Genomic DNA, 17649 nt, shown 5'->3' on the forward strand with positions numbered 1-17649 from the left:
CTAAATCATCCATCATTATATTCTTGTAGACTTCAGCTGTTAAATCATTCTGTAATATAACACGTCTTGATCTAGTCTGGATTTCCCAAGGAAGAACTGCATTATGCCCATATACTAACTCATAATGTGATGATTTAATCAATCCATGGCAAGCCATCCTGTATGCCCACAATGCCTCATTGAGTGTTAAGTACCACTTTCTTGGTTGCTCCTCAATTTTCTTCTTAATCAATTTAATCATAATTTGATTGGACGCATCTGCCTGGACATTAGACTAAGCATAGTAAGGAGAAGAATTTAATAACTTAATTCCCATACTGACAGCAAAATCTCTAAACCCTTCTGATATGAACATTGTCCCCTGATCAGTAGTAATAGTTTAAGAAATTCCAAAATGTACACAATATGTTCCTTGACAAAATCGACCATATTCTTTGAAGTTACCGTCTTCAAAGGAATTGTCTCAACCCACTTGATAAAGTAATCTGTTGCTACTAATATAAACTTATGTCCTTTACTTGAAGGTAAAAAAATCTAGCTAATTAAATCAATTCCCCAACCTCAAAATGGACATAGTTTAACTATCGGATTCATAGCCGATGCAGGCGATTTCTAAATATTACTAAAACATTGATAATCCTAACACCCCTTGTAATATTCAAAACAATCTTCTAGTATTATTAGCAAAAAATATCCAGACCTATGAATAATCCATTTTATCTTATAAGTCGGCTGATGAGCCCCACATATCCATTTATGTACTTCACCCATCAACACTTTAGCTTCTTCTTTATTTAAGCATTTAAGCAACACCCCATCGACTGTCTTGTAATATAACTGATCATCTAACAAAACATACTTAGTCAATTTATACCTTAGTTTTCTGGTAACCTTCTGTGATGGATTCTTAAGGTAATTGGCTATTTCAACTCTTCAATCATTAGTTAAGATTTCACTGCTTAAGATCTCTTGAAACACTCGATAACCCGACGCACTCTGAGCTAACCGATTAGCCTCTTGATTCTGTGCTCTTGGAATATGCTGAAGAGAAATATAGGAAAACTCCTTGAGTAACCATTGGCATTCATCATAGTATCCCCTTAGAATATCATCTTTACATTCATATAGGCCGATCAACTGATTAATAACTAGCTATGAATCTCCAAATACTTCAATTGACTCGGCCTTTACTTCATGAAGAAGTTGAAGTCCCTTAAGAATAGCTTCATATTCTGCTTCATTATTGGTAGTCATTGGTTTCATTGGAAAAGCAAACTCAAAACTTACCCTCCCCCCGAGGTGAAACAATAACAATACCAATGCCACCATCTTGCTTGCACGATGATCCATCAAAGAAAAATATCCAATGTATCAGTTCTACATAGCCAATACTTGGTTTATGATGCTAAATAATAAAATCGGCTATTACTTGCCCCTTGACTGCTTTAGCCGATTCGTACCTCAAATCAAATTCTGATAATGCAAGAATCCACTTTCTCAATGTACTATTTAATATTGACATTGATAACATGTGCTTGATCACATCAGCCTTAGACACAACTGTACACTCAGCCGATAACAACTAATGTCATAGTTTAGTGCAAAAAAAATATAAGCATAAGCTTAACTTTTCAATAGGAGAATATTTTGTTTCTGTATCCAAAAGCCTTCTACTTAAATAGAAAACAACTCATTCTTTTCCTTCAAACTCTTGCATTAAGGACGATCAAATTGTTTGGCTATCGGTCGACACGTACAACTTAAAAGGCTTACCTTGCTGCGGAGGGACCAGCACAGGTGGACACTTCATATATTCTTTTATCTCCTCAAACACCTTTTGTTGTACGTCGCCCCATTTAAATTCTTAATCATTTTTCAACTTCAACAAAGGATAAAATGGTAGAACCCTTTCTGACAAATTTGAAATAAACCTTCTGATAAAATTAAACTTACCAAGCAAAGATTATAACTCTATTTTAGTAGTCGGGGGTACTGCCTTATCAACTACTTTCATATTTTTTGACCAATTTTAATTCCTCTCTCGTGGACCATAAAACCCAAAAATTGTCTAGCTGATACTCCAAAGACACACTTATTAGAATTTATCTTTAAACCATGTTTTCTTGTGCACTCCAAAGTCTCCTGCATATCATCTAGATGTTCTTTGTACCCTTTGGATTTCACCACCACATTATCAACGTAGATTTCAATAATTCTGTCAATCAACTTATAAAAAATATAATTCATTACCCTTTGATAAGTTGCAACGGTATTCTTCAAACTAAAGGTCATCACAACCCATTCAAATAAGCCGGTTGCGCCAGGGCACCTAAAAGCTGTTTTTTCTATGTCTTCATTAGCCATAAAAATCTAAAAATATTTTGCATTGCTGTCTATAAAACTAATAACCTTGTGCCCGGCTACTGCATCTACCAACATATTGGCTATTAGCATCGGATAACCATCCATGGGTGTAGCCTTGTTTAGGTCTCTGAAATCGATGCAAACTCTTAACTTTCTATTATTCTTATACACAGGAACAACACTCGATATCCACTCTGCATAATAGCATGGTTGGATAAATTTTGCTTCTAGTAATCTTTCAGTCTCCTTTTTGATATCGTTAAGAACATTTGGGTTAAATCTCCTTGGAGCTTATTTAAATGGCCAATTCTAGGTTTGATTGGCAACCGATGCTCAGCAATTGATCAATCTAAACTAGGCACCTAATAATATTCTCAAGTAAAACAATCTTTAAATTTCTTTAATAAATCTATCAACTCTCGCTTATACTCAGGATCCAACTTAGCACTTACATACGTCGGCATAGGCCTATCTCTAGGACCAATATCTATCTCCTCTAATTTATCGGTCGACGTATAGCCATGTCCAAGTTTACTATCTATACCATCTATTGGATTATCTATTAAAATAAACTCTCAGAGCTGACTACTTGAATCGGCTGTTGGCTTTCATCATTGATCTTAATGAAGCCTCCTTCCCATCGCTTGCCAGAAAAACACTCGAAATCTTCTAGTTTCCAATACATTGGGTCAGTTGTTGCTATACTCACAGAATCATTAGCATGAACCAGCTCAACATCATCTCTATGCCACTGAATCAAGTATTGATGCATAGTCGATGGTACACAATAATTTGTATGAATCCAATCATGACCAAGGAGTAAACTGTATGAACCCTTTGCATCAATGACAAAGAATATAGTGAGCAAAGTCTTACTTTCAATTGTCAATTCAATGTTATTGCCCCTGGTCTTGGATGCATTACCCCCAAAATCCTTAAGTATCATGTCAGTCTCAATCAAATCTCCTAGTCCTTTACCAATCTTGCGAAAAGTAGTATAAGGCATAAGATTAACAGAAGCACCTCTATCCACTAATATTTTGCTCATCGGCTTCCCATCAATAAAACCTTTCACATATAAAGCCTTCAAGTACCGATGCTTGACTGTCTTATCAAATATAGCTTGTTGTATCACTGTTAATTTGGCGACCATCTCCTCATATTTCGATTCATCAAAATCTGAATAGACTTCTTGATCTGCTGGAGCTCTAAATTCTTACAATAAAAGAAAAGCCATTTGAATATTAGCCGATGGTTGACCCTTATCGGTTGTTTGTTTAGCACGCCATACTTGAGGTTTATCAGATTTCTGAGCCTGTTCTAGCTCTCTATTTCTTAGGCGTTGTACCATTCTTTTCTAACTTCTTATTAAAGCTCTTGGACACCATTGCCCTTCCTGCCAAACATACTCCTCCTCATCACCTTCTTCTTCATAATCAGCTCAATTTTGATCAACAACTCACTTCCCAAGTCGATCATGAGCACTTCTATTTTTTAAGCGCCAATCCATATTATGTTGATACTCAATTCAAGCATGGATAGACCGGCAGTTGGCTTGAGATTACCTAAACTCCTAATATTGTTCGTTACACTCTAGGCAATTATTTTTAGTAGACAATTTCAAACCTTTATTCCAATAATATCTAAAAAAATGACAATTCCAATGTGATTCAACTTGTTCTCTTTCGTACATCTCCTCTTCTTGTTGACACTAATGTTCTTTCTCTTCTAACAAACGCTGATAATCCTTTTTTTTGTCGTTGCTATTTATTCAACAAAATTTGAGATGTAACATGCAGCCTCATCGCCCCGTTTCTTGACGTCTCTTCCTACTCATATCGGCTCTTCTGTTGGTCACGACGCCTTTTAATTTTTCTATATTCATCAGCCGATATTTATATCTCTGGATCAACTGTTCCAGTTTCTTTTGCCCTAGTTGATGTTAGAACTTTAGTCTTTCCTTTGAGCAACTTAGCATCAACTATATTCTGATCTTTTGGGAAAGGATTATCATCAACTTTCATCTTTTGAGGTGTATCAAATTTAAGCTTCCCTTGCTGAATAGACCTCTGTATATGTTGCCGAAAAATTCTTCACGCATTAATAGAATAAGAAGTAGTGTTATAAAATTTGCAAAACTTCTTATTCTTTAATAGATTTGGAGGAAATATAACATGATTGACGGGCAATTTGATCTGTCCTTTCTCAAGCAAGAAATTAAAGAGCTTGTCTGATTTTATGACGTCAAAATCATAACTTTTTTCAACTCCTTTTTCCTAAGGATTTGGAACCATCATTATCTTTTTACCCCAATTCCATTCAGCTGCAGCAATCTCCTCTTCTTCTTTATCCTCACCATCATCAACAACTAAATATGGATTATAAGCTTCAACAATTACGACATTCTTTTAGAATCGGGTGTCTCTATACGTATTCTGGAATTGGCTATTAAGTGCTGCCACCCGTTAAGCCAACTAACCTAAATTGTCAAACTCTTGCCCAAACAGTTTTTCTCTCCATGTTGGCAACATTCCTTGAACAGCCAAAGCAGCTAGCTGATCATCAATCAGATTCAATGAAAAACATAAATTTCTTATTTCTCAGAACCTGTGAAGAAACTCAGCACCTGATTCATTAGTTCTTTGTCTTATGGTCGTCAAATCTGTGATTTTCCTTTCTCCTGTCCCAGTATAGAAATATGTATAAAATTTCTTCTCCAGGTCAGTCCAATTGACTATAGAATTAATTGGTAACGATGAAAACCAGGTGAAAGCTGGTCCTGACAGGGACAAAGAGAAGAAACAAACTCGATGAGCTTCTTCAATGAATGCTTCACCTAACTAAGTAAGATACTAACTGACATGTTCTATTATACTTGTACTATCTTGACCAGTGAACTTAGCAAATTCTAAAAGCCTGTAATTTATAGGAAGAACAACTAAATCATACCACTCTAGATATGAACGTTTGTACGAAAAGGTTAGCCCTTTTGGTTTTAAACCGAACTGGTTCTTCTTCACTTCAGTTACTCTGAACAACTTATCAGCATTTGAATTTAGATTCCTTTGCAATTGCTGACCCATCTGCGGATTAAAATTTTAGATACCTTGATACCCTGGATTTGGAATCATATGAAGGGTATTATAATCTATGCCATAATGATATCCTTTGGAATCTCTATCTGTTGAGTCTTTTGCTGATTTGCTACTTGAAGTCTCTGATTGTAAATGTTGGGATTTGTATCTCTACGAATCCTTTGAACTGATGGTGCTATTTTTAAGCCAACAGCGGTATTTGGCCTGATGTGCCAAAATTAACCATTTGATTCTGAACTTACCCAGTCGGCTATTGCACATGCTGCATTGATGATTCAGGATTATACTGTGTTTGATTAATAGTAGTACCTTAAACTTGCTCGGATAAGCTCTAAACTGCCTGGGCATCGTCATTGCCAGCTAGTGCTGATTTTTTATGGCTAGTACCGGCTTGATTAGTCCCCCGAGTCAACGGATATGGAATGTTGTAATAAGCTAGTCTAATCTAATTAATTGGATATCCATGAAACACCTCCTTCATGGTATTGCAGAATGTATTCAAGAAAGATGTATTATGATTCAACATGGCATCATGAACAGATTTGTTGATAGCATCTACAAAGAAACGCTTATCATCAGCTTCATCTGTATCTGACTACACATGTATCAAAACTCTTGGTAGTAGATATTTCTGAACAACTTTATTGTCATATGTCTTGGTATAGGACAACAAACACTTGTTCTAAAACTCATCTATAGCTTTACCAATGACATATTTATCCTCATTAGGTAAGTCTTCATAAGGCACCATAAAAATGTTTCTGTTGTTGTGAGCTGCCTTGGCAGTTGTGGTCCCACTAGGCATGCCAAAAAGTGTGTTGACGCAAAAATGTGACGATACAATCAACACACAGCAAGCTAGACGATCTGAATGGAATGAGATTAGAGATCTGCTTGGCTTCAACACAAGAACGGTTGGTTTCGGGACCAAAGGCGTGCCAGTCAATTTGACCCTGCAATTAACAAGGAGAGAATAATTAGTAGTTTAAGGTGCAACATGTCAGTGTTGCTCCAGATAGTTCCAAATATGCAGCTAAACAACCGATTCGATAGGGCTATCGACTAAATAGTCGATATCCAACATATCAGTAAAGCAAGGATCGCTGAATTGAAGATTGTCGGCTAATATCAATGATGATGGTACGAATTCAAAATAACCGATACTCATGGGTCATAGCGATTTTATTATGATTGATTAATCCAGACAGAACAGGTACAATACACCCAAATGTAAGTAATATAAAGAAACATTATCAGCTAGATGGATATAACCAGTGTAAAGCATTGAGCCAATAAGTTTAATGAGAAAGGATATAACATGCGAACAAATCGACTGTTTAGTACAAATGAATCTACAAATGCTCTGAATCTAATCTGTTACCATCAACAATGAGGTTCGATCGGATCGATACAGCTATGATAATAATAATAAACTAAAGCCAAATAATCTATAAAACCATCTATATATTGACAGGTTCATAAAAAACATGATATATGTGTGAAAGCACGGACGAATCGGCTAAAATAACCGATGCATGTATAGCAAACAAACAAAGTACATATCTCGATCATAAACAAAACCACCAATCGATAATCTCTAATCCAAAGTCTTACCAGTGACGTTCGACCGGATCGATGCAGCTATGGTAGTGTCATTAGATTAGATCTCATTAACTAGTGAGTTTATCAAAATTAAAATATGTCTTTGGATGCATACTATCTTTGATTGGAATAGAGATAAAACAGCCGATCTAGCGGAATTAAGTCGTCAATCATGAGATTTAAAGCGTGACCAGATCAAAGGATGACCAATTAAGATGATATGATGCCGATCTATCTCTATCTCAATCAGGTGATTTGTTATAATTAATAAAACATTAATTATAACAAGATCGATAGCTGGTGAATCAACCAAAAACAGTAAGAAAAATCTTACTAATCTTAGCAGATTCGATAACTGGTGATATTGTATTAAACAACAAGTTATTTAACACAGGATCGATAACTTTGATCTATATTATGGTTCGTAAGAGATCAATCAGCTGATGCAGCCTTACAAACTACGATACAGATCGATAACTAACTTATATTATGGCTCATAAAAGATTAATCAGCTGATGCAGCTTTACAAGCACAATACAAGTCGTGACGGTACTCACAAGCAAGCTGGAGGTCGATCAGTCGATGCAACCCTGTTTGCTGAAGAACTCGTCAAGATCTACAGTACTCCTACTCCTAATACGATGGTGAAAGACGGAAAGATTGTGTTGATTGATTGTTCGTGTCCTTGTACAATAACCGAGGTCCAATATTTATACCTGGAATCTAAACATGAATCATACTCAAACACGACTCATTATAATTCTTGGAATAAAAGAAAACATTCCTAACTTAAAATAACATGGACCCTAATATTTTCCTTTCTGTAGAGTCCGACATATCTTTTCCCGTAGTCCATTGACGTCGTATGCTGACGTTATCCAAAAAGAGCCGATTCTAGTACCGCATCTGAATCAGCTAACATCGATCTTTACGCAACCGATTCTTTGATGACACAGTCCCAGAAGCTTCGAGTTCCCGCGCCCTCCTTCCAAAATTTTGTGGTAAACAAAATCGTTTTGACTTTTTTGGTTTATCTATTTTGCTATGTATCTAACATATTATTATATCTAGATGCATAACAAAATAGATATACTAAAAAAGTCAAAGCGACTTATAATTTGGAACGGATTGAGTAAATGACATATGAAGACAAGACCTAAAATAACAATTTGAAAGTTGAGGGCGTAAATGACACAAAAAAATAAGTTTGAGGACTGAAAAAATACACTTGACCTAAATGACAGGACATGACAAGTTCAGAGACCACACGAGTATTTTACTCAAATGAGAAATCCTATAAAAATTATTGTGTAAATCAATGATCATGTCAGGTGAAAAAATGATAGAAAACTAACTTTTCTCCTATAATTTCAAATACTTAAAAACGAACAAGAGGAGGATAAATCGAAAACACAAAACAGGAGGAGGAAAAAGGAAATACACGAAACGGGAGAAGGGAAAACCGCAGTAGAGGGGGCACTCCAACGGATAGAGTGCAGAATGCACGTGTAAGTTGACAAGAAAAATTATCAAGTGCTTATTTTTAACTACTCGGTTCAGAGAGTTTAGATACAAAACCGTTTGAGGGCTATTTATTTTTCTTTTTACAAAAAAACATAAATTAGAGAGTTATTTTAAGGAGCTCTTGAGATGCTTAGCATAGTTTACAGGTAATTTTTAAGAAGCGTGAGCATCATATTAGAAAAATGGGGGGATTCGTCACCATCAGAATTCAGAATACATGAGATGACAAAGCAAAAGATGCCAAGCTATGTGTAGACCGCAAACGTCGCACAACAAAAGTGCGGATAGACCAATCGGCAATCGCTGGTGGACTGGTGGTGGAGGAATATGTTCACAGCATTTTATTTCACATCAGTTACCACGGCGAACATCGTTATGGGGAGGCGTCCCGCTCACGCCGAGCATGCAAAGCCCATGGGAATGGGGAATAGGAATGGGGAATATATACCGGCATGCAGCGGCAGCGCATATGCCGAAGCAAAACTGTGTCAGCAAAAGTTCCTTTTTAGGTAAAAACTCCACCACCCACTACAGCGCATTGCTTTTCCAACATCTGCCAATGTGTAAACCCACCGTCAAGACTCAAGAGCTGATTCAGAGTTCGTGCTGCAAGATTATCACGGGTATAAACAAATCAATAAAGCATATGCTTATAACGTCGCAAGAACCCAATGGTTTCTTGCAGAAGTGTACCTTCCTCCTGTTCTACACTAGAATCTTCCCTTCTTTTGATTCTTTTCGGCACTTTCTTGCATCGGTTGCCTCTTGGCAGTCACCACAAACCAGGGTGCCAGTATACAAATGAAATTATTCCTGGGAGTGTCGGTACAAACTGGAAGCAAATGTGCAGGATATGCTACATTTATGCCCGCCAAACAGACAGAAAACACAACAAACTACAACCATTTACAGACCGGAGCCAAGTGAGCCTAACTTATAACATCATATGAACTCCTAAATGAGTAGTCCTTACTCAAATTTACTGCTACTACTAATGTTGTTAATGAGGCAGTCACTCACAAAGTGCTGACCGGAAACCCAGAGGAAATTAGCGTTCTGGCTTCAGGTTACGATCAATGTACTGCCCCACAGCGTCTTGGTTTACATGAAAAATAAACCTCATGTCCTTTATCTGAAAGGGGAAAAAAAGGTAGCTAAATTAGTACAGCATGAAGATACTCAATGAAATGCATCAGTGATATCTCAGTCAAATAACAAGGGAAAGGATTGTTTATTTTTTTCCAAATCAAGTATAGCAAACCAGCACAACTGTTAACTTGTCAAAAAGTAATTGTTGCATATCAGCATATCTGCTTACAGATCACAATAGTATCATTCGTACTGTTTTTAAGTCCAAAATAACAGAATGGCAAGAAGTAAAGTTCAAGCAGTTATGTCCTACCAGTAGAACCATAAACCATATAGTACTCCCTCCGGTCAGGAATACTTAATGTTTACAACGAGAGGAATGAGCTAGACACAGTACAGTCTCCAGCTGTCAAGAAGTCCAGTGTTGATGACATCTGGCGATAGTTACCAAGAATAACAGGCTAACAGCTTTCAAATATTGATTATCTATAGTTGTATCACGAGATGATATGAATATGACAGGATCACAGGTAAAGTTACAAAAATTGTGCATCGATTAACCACCAAGTTACAGATTCATTCAAAAGTGAAGGTATCAATTACAAACAGTAGAATGGGGAAGTATCAGTACCTCGATTAATGAGTCAGAGCTTAAGTTGATGCGTTTGCAGCTTGGTATTTCCTTGCTATTAACAAAGATTGGACATTTTCCAATGTTCTTAATATGAAAAGACCCAGATTCATCCATCTTGATAACCGCCTGATTGTCAGAATACGCGGGTTAAATATAATGATACAAAAAAATACCCCACAACAGAAAATAAACAGACTTAGCAAAACAAGGAATTCTATATCGTCTTGTAGGGCAATGTGCATACTAAAGGGGAATCACCAACTGGGAGCCACTGTGCAAAACGGGAGAACTGCCACTTAATTGCTTTTAAAAATGGTTCAGAACGACAACAGTAGTATATTGCAAAAGTTATTAAGTGGCAATATGAGCATTTAATGATACACTTTCAGTGATTCTAATTTCCGAAACAAACTTGTGGTCTATTAACCCAGCTGGAAATATTTTGTTACATTAGCAACACAAGTACATGATGTTGAACAAAAAGGAACTTAGACGAATGAAACACAATTCATCGACTGCCACTCTGCCAGTCTTTCCAGACCCAAGTATTGCCTGGATAAAGTTGACTGCTTTGCTAATTCAAGCAGACATCACAGCTTGCATGCTAAAATGTGACACACATAGTACCAATATCAATCAAAGCCATCAAGGTGGCACAGGCCAACTGTGGCTGCCAATCAGATAAAAATCCACCAGAGGTACAGAAATAATATTTTTGCCTTACAAACCACAATTAGGACAATGCAATGGTGCAAATGATGTGCAAATGAAAAACAAGGGATAATAAATTTTAACCTCCTACAGCACATCTATGTTTCTTACCTTCTTACATAAAAAATAGTCAAGCAATCACGTCCCCTATTATTATGCACTAGCCATTTCCTAAGGAAATGTAATTATGTAAGTGGCATTTCTTAAAACACAGTGGACTATTCAAGGAATTACCTGTCGGCGAGATATCTTATTTGCCCTCCCTTCTTTTCCCAAATCAATGTCAACTTTGACATCTTCTGTCTCTCTTCCAAGAGTAACCTGCTTGAGCAAAGAAAAAAATCAGAATATGGTAGCAACATATTACACAAATATTCACTGCATACTCCATACATGTACAGAAACAAGATGGTTGAATCTTCCAGTTCCTAATTAGGATATGTCTCAGATCAGAACATGAAATCCCAAAATGGGAAATAAAATGATGACCCTGGGTGCTATATTCAGAAATTGCCAGATACATCTCAAGTTCTAAAAAACAAAGTTGTTTGTATCTGTATCTCTAAGGGACTGGGTGTCAATAATCCACTGCAACTATCTGGCACAAGATATAGATATGAAAATTGTGCACTCTTAGTCTTAGTTGTCACCCCTCACTTACATCCTATAACTGATCTAGCTGATAAGATAGCTGACCTCAGGATCCTTTATGTAGCATTTCAGGTGCAATCCATAAATAACTGCAAAAGCACCATGCGACATGATAGCTCTGTTCATATAAGACCGAGCACCTTGCTCCAATCTAACCAATGCCTTCCTGCTTTCCGGGTGATGAAATCTGGTAACTGAAGATTTCAAAAGAAAGAAAATAAGAATACATTCTGCTTCACTGATCAATGCCAGATCAATATTGTTCACATTAAAATTTTCATTAAGAGGAAAATGGCAACATCCACTCTTACACTATTATAAGAACAATCCACTATATGAATGTTTACTCCTTAAAGCCTCAGTCAACCAATGCCCTATAGATGATGAATCTTTCCTTTAATGACTTGAGACTATACAGCACAATACTTCAGCTAACTCTGTGACACCAGTGTTGAAAAAACATCGTTAAGACGTGCTTAAGCACTAGGCGGAGACCTAGCGTGTCAGTGTGTCACCTAGGCCATAGGTGTCCATTAAACGTGGCATGAACTGTCAGAACCCATGGATGGTGAAGAAAGGAAGAAAAGAGACGAGATTATATGATGGCAAAATGATTTGTTGTGTTGTGATTCCATCTATGCCTACCCCGTGGTGTCGAAATCGCTCACCCTCTGCTCGATTTATTCCCTTTTGCTCGATTTCTCCAAAGGGCCATGTGTGCAGCCGAAGTAGGGGTGACATGAAAGGGGGAGAGGACGAAGTGCGCACGGGTGGAGTAGAGGTGGGGCGTACGGAGGAGCCGACAGGGTGAGTGCAGGAGAAGAGGTGGTGCGCCATGGAGAGGTGGAGAGACAGATGGAGGCGCACAGGCGGAGGACAGGCAGCGCAGCTGCGTGAGAATGAGGATTGTCTACTGGGAATTGGTGGTGGTAGGGCATCGTTGAGTGTTATGGTGTTTAGATGGGCTAGTGGGCTTCCTCCCCTAGTGGGCTCGGTGCATTGTTATGGCACTGCCCTTCCTTTTCTATTTATTTATTTTGCCACATTTATGCAACTATAAATCTCTTGATATGTAGCTAGTGTGTAAATGCTTAATCGCATTTAATCTACGTTTAGACATCCTAGGCACTAATCGGTGGCTTAGCGCCTGCCTAGACCTAGCGCCAAGCGCCTTTTTGAACATTGTGTGACACTGATGCTAAACTTAAAAAGAAAGAAAGAGCTGCATCTATACATGGTATTTGATTAATTTGATATACTGATCAGCAAGCAAAATGTGTAATACATAAAGATTTACCTTCAGGATGCATCAAATCAGAGTCTTGATCCCACGGGATGAGATCCTGGTCAAGAATCTGCATTGAACATGATATGGGACTAGTCAGAAACATCATAGTAAAGAGATCCAGGTAGCTGAGCTAAAAGATTTTTACCAAAGCTTCTAGATCATAGTAGTTTGGAACATCTTTTTCATAGTCATGGCATTCTTCTGCTTGAGCTGGTGTTGCCGCATTTGCAATAGTGTTCTGAATACCCAAATCTGGCAGCACATTTGATGGCATACAGTTCTGTAGAGCAGCCTTGTCACCTAATTCTGGTTGACCGTCAAGTGAGTTGTGTTGCATCTGATCAGGAGCTTGAACTGAATTTTGTAAAGTCAAACCATGAGAGTTATCAAAGCTCTCGTGTGGTCCTAAACTACAAGGTGATCCTTCACCAAATCCAGCAGCACTGAAAGAGGGCAAAGCTAGCATGTATGTGTTTGCATCATTTGTGTCAATGTTACCAGTCAAAAGGGCTCCAGTTGTTGAAGCACCTTCTGACGGTTTAGATCCTAGGACACCACCTTCATGAGCCACTGAATCTTCTTTTTGTTCTGAAGTGGATGGGTTCATTTTAATTGTTTGTGACGAAGGTTGGACATTTGCCATATCTTCACTCTTTATTATTATGGCCAAGTCCTTTGTTTTGGGCTGTTCAGTATTTGATGGAGGGCTGGTTGCAGGAGAGGCTGAATAGATAGTATTCTCAGATTTCTGCCCAAAGGTAGAAGTACAGCATTCAAGAGGATACTCTGTTGGTGTAGAAACATCATTATTGCAAGGAATTTCAGGATCTTCTGTGTTCAATTTGCACTCCACATACAGGCCAGGACAGGGCACTAGTAAAGGAGTAGGAACTAAGATTATACCAGAAGCATCTACATTATTTTTTACATCGCCAAGATCTATTTGATCACAGGACATATTGGCTTCATCGGGATGCACCAGATTTTGCATGGTTGATCTAACCCCATGAACAACTTTGAAGGCAGGATCGTCTAAATCCTCCTGGTTTCCCTCACTTGGAGAATTCAAAAAAATTTCACTATTCAGGATATCAAAGTCTTCACTATTACTGAAAAATGGGAAGTCCATAAAATCTGCAGCGTGATCTAAACCAGACATCCCACCATCTAAATCTGCTTCAAATGTGAGAGGGTCCCTGTTTTCTGACTTTACATTCTTATCATCAACAAGAGTGAGCCTGTCTCTTCGCTGAACCCCACTCCAGATTGCACCACCTGGTGCTTCAGAACCCTCAGGTTGACCAATCACTTGGAGAGGCATAGGTTCCTGCACACTTCCACTGAAATGGTTAGGGATCACCAAAGCCTTTGAGTCTACCACTCCATTACCACATTGATTGTTGTCCAACTGCTGAAACTGCATAGAATCCTGAAAATCTGTGATACTCTTTAGAGAAACATTGTTCCCTTCACTATTCCCATGATTATTTGCTGCATACGCATGATGCTCATATAGTTGGCCTACATCTGAGTAGCCATACACAACGTTATTGGTGCCATCCCCATCTCTTGCCATGCTCTCAGTATGCTTCGTATGAAAAGGTTGTCCATTCATTTCAGAATATGCATGTCCACTGTTGTAGCTTGAACCCAATTGCCCATAGCGGCTCACTGAATTCAGCTCTGGTTCAATATTGTTAGGTAGGCTTCCACAGACACACTCACTACCAGTTGCCATACATGAACAGGGGGCAACAAGAAATCCAAGGTCACCACTGTTACATGGATCATTGCGTACTCTCTTTCTCATTGCATAATATAGATTCTTTACACTGTCTATTTTCCGTTTCTGAAATGAAAAATCCTTTGCTTTTGAGTTGAAAAGTTTATGTGCCTTGGCTGGATCGGAAGTGGAAAGTTCATTCTCATACTCAGCCATCCGAGAAGCTGCTTGTGTTGAGATCTCTGGGTCATATAGCAATGAATTCCAGCGGTCCTGTATTTCTTGAAGAGTGAATTTACGGGAAAAACATACAGCTCCTTTGGCTAAGGACTCCAATGAGGCACCAGCCTGCAAGTATCACAAGGAGCAGTTAGGAGTTGGCACAAAAAAAGAAAATAATTAGTAGTGAAGTCATGTAGATCGAAGTTTGGAGCAGCCTTGTACTCTTTGTGGTTTCGTACTATGTTGGCTTCACAAAATCATAAGCCCACTTATTAGGACTACTGCTAGATCAATACGCTAACCTAGAGATTAAATAACAAGAGTTGCTCATAATATGTTTGAGGGAAAAAATGCTTAGAACAAAATACAGGAATAACAGAAATAAGCTATAGTTCATGATAACATGATAGAGTATGTGAATTAGGGAAAGCAACCATTTTGATTAGATTAGGCTGCTGATTCACTCCTACATAGTGCAGGACATTACCTCAAAACTTAATAAAACTGAGAGCACTGGCTGCTACCATCAGTTCAATAATTTTGCAAGTGGCACTCAGTATAGAGAAACAACTTCACAGCTAAAGTAATTCAATCGAATATTATTGGATTCGCCACAGTTTAGGGTAGCAAGCACCATCACGAGCCACACCATCCAATTTCTAAATTACTAAGAAAACATACCTTTTTCCCATTTTTCAAGATTTTGATTCCCTAGCCTACCTGGAAAATTACCAAATTGCAATTAATCTCAACTGAGAAATGCACAAAGAAATGTAGGACCCTCATGAGCCACGCCATCCAATTGCTAGGTTTCCAAAAAAAACATACTTTTTTCCAATTTCAATATTTTGATTCCCTAGCCTACAGGAGAATTACCAGAATCGCAATTAATCTCAACTGAGAAATGTACAGAGAAATTTAGGACCCTCACGAGCCACGCCATCTGACTGCTAGGTTTCCAAGAAAACATACTTCTTTCCCATTTCAATATTTTTATTCCCTAGCCTACCAAGAGAATTACCAGAATCGCAATTAATCTCAACTGAGAAATGCAAACAAATTCAGGACCCCAGGGCCAAATAATTGCAAAACTGCTAAAACCACCAGGTGAACAGCTCCATCAGAATATAGTTAAACAATCTACCAAAGACGGGGATTTAAGTTCTTTTCTCTGCATATATGAAGAGGATCAATTCTGACTACCCGATATTCCGGTAAGCACAAATCCCTCCGAATCCGTCACGCTTCAGCGGCAATAGCCCAAGAACAGCATTGGATGCATCAATTGACGCGTCGAGACGAACAGTAGGAACTCAAAGAAGTGTGGTTGGGGGTACAGGGGGGCAGGCGGGGTTTACCTCGACGGCGTTCTTGAGGAGGATGTCGTCCTCGACTAGCCAGTTCACCGACGAAGTCGAAGCAGACAGGGCGCCCATGCCGGCACTGCCACCGCCGCCTTCGCCGCTTCGAGGGAGGGGGAGGGGGAGGGGGGGAGGGGAAGGGGCCGGAGTTGGGGGCGTGTGTGGTTTAGGGTTTTGGAAAAGGCGACAAGGCAAGAGGACGAAGAGTTCCCCAGGCTGGCGGGGGCTCCTCCGAGAAAGGGGCAGCCGGAACCCGGCGTTAGCTTCCGCGCGGGGGGCTTTGCGCAGGAAAACCGGAGAAGGTCGGGAAATCCTGTACATTGGGTCTTCCGAAGGAGGATATACTCCCTTCTCCGTTTTGAAGAGAAGAATGAAATTCCAAAAATCAAACAATTTTAAACATTAAATATATAAAGGCGTAATAGTACTTATGGTGCATAATATTACTAAAATAATTATGGAATATGTTATTGTAATAAATTTATTGAAGGCATAAATGTTAATATTATTTTTTTATATCTAATGAAAATCAAAATTGTTTGGCTCCACGTGAAGCGATATTTTCATACTTTTTTTTGTTGAACGAAAGAGGTGTTAGGTTAATCTTGAAAAATAAATTCTTACTCTACTATTCACAAGTTTCACTTCTTATTAGAATAGTATTTATTTTTGTAAAAGTTGTAAGCCTTGTCACCAAACAAGCCATGTATCTAGATTTAGACATGATATTTAGTACTAAGTTCTTTTTTTTTTTGCCTCTCAACACTTTTTTTTTGTCTAATTTTAATCCTCAACTATAAAAACCGTCTAGCTTTGACACCTCAACTATCAAAAGCGCTTAATTTTGACCTAGAGCGATATGAAAACCACTAAAAAACACCTCAGAATAAAAAATGAATGATTTTGATAGTTTTTTTGAGTAATGATTTTGATAATTGAGGTGCCAAAGTTAGACAAAGTCTAAGAGTTAAGTGCCCAAAATAGGCTTGACCAAGTACTTTAGTTTTTTAGATAGATATTTATATTTTTTTGTATCTTTATATTTACTTATTGATAAATATTTATATGTATTAGAATATCTATCTACACTATTAGTTTTTGTTCTGAATACAAATCCAAATTTAACCTATATGTTTGAAGTTCTCATTTTTTTGATTTTTTTAATTATTCAAACAAACATGGATGGAGAAATGACCATAATCAAAGTTGTAGATCTTGATGAGATCTACAAGTTTATAGTTGATGACTTTTTCATTTGAAATCATTTATGATCTCAAATTCTATTTGAAATTCTCGTATTTTGAAATTTAAATTTTCCAAATTGTTCGAATGAACTTGGACGGAGAAATAACACCCCAATCACAGTTTTAGATATTGGTAAGACA

The 17649-nt window shown here is 37.9% G+C and overlaps 1 protein-coding gene across 2 annotated transcripts; it reads right to left on the reverse strand.

Moving 5' to 3' along the window:
• Positions 1-9046: 9046 nt before the first annotated feature.
• On the reverse strand, positions 9047-16566 carry LOC136480927 (uncharacterized). 2 transcript variants are annotated; one of them, XM_066478370.1, is made up of 7 exons: positions 16262-16566; positions 13104-15029; positions 12968-13025; positions 11716-11864; positions 11254-11340; positions 10306-10434; positions 9047-9717 (listed from the first exon to the last, which is right to left on the reverse strand). In XM_066478370.1, the coding sequence occupies exons 1-7, from the start codon at positions 16337-16339 to the stop codon at positions 9634-9636; spliced, it is 2511 nt and encodes an 836-aa protein (XP_066334467.1). In that variant the 5' UTR covers positions 16340-16566; the 3' UTR covers positions 9047-9633. The 2 variants fall into 2 exon arrangements, 1 of the variants encoding a protein (XP_066334467.1); XR_010764633.1 differs by lacking the exon at positions 9047-9717 and having other exon boundaries at positions 10386-10434; positions 11681-11864.
• Between the last annotated feature and the right edge of the window lie 1083 nt (positions 16567-17649).

This window comes from Miscanthus floridulus, chromosome 1 (genome assembly GCF_019320115.1).
Source record: "Miscanthus floridulus cultivar M001 chromosome 1, ASM1932011v1, whole genome shotgun sequence".
Classification (NCBI taxonomy): domain Eukaryota; kingdom Viridiplantae; phylum Streptophyta; class Magnoliopsida; order Poales; family Poaceae; genus Miscanthus; species Miscanthus floridulus.

Bases quoted from the DNA above. Each gene is read 5' to 3' on its own strand.
- LOC136480927 (XM_066478370.1), bottom strand. From the start codon at position 16,339: ATGGGCGCCCTGTCTGCTTCGACTTCGTCGGTGAACTGGCTAGTCGAG. The intron at 15,030-16,261 runs GTAAACCCCGCC...TGATACTTGCAG, and splicing joins TCCTCAAGAACGCCGTCGAG to GCTGGTGCCTCATTGGAGTC. The intron at 10,435-11,253 runs GTAATTCCTTGA...TCTGACAATCAG, and splicing joins ATAAGATATCTCGCCGACAG to GCGGTTATCAAGATGGATGA.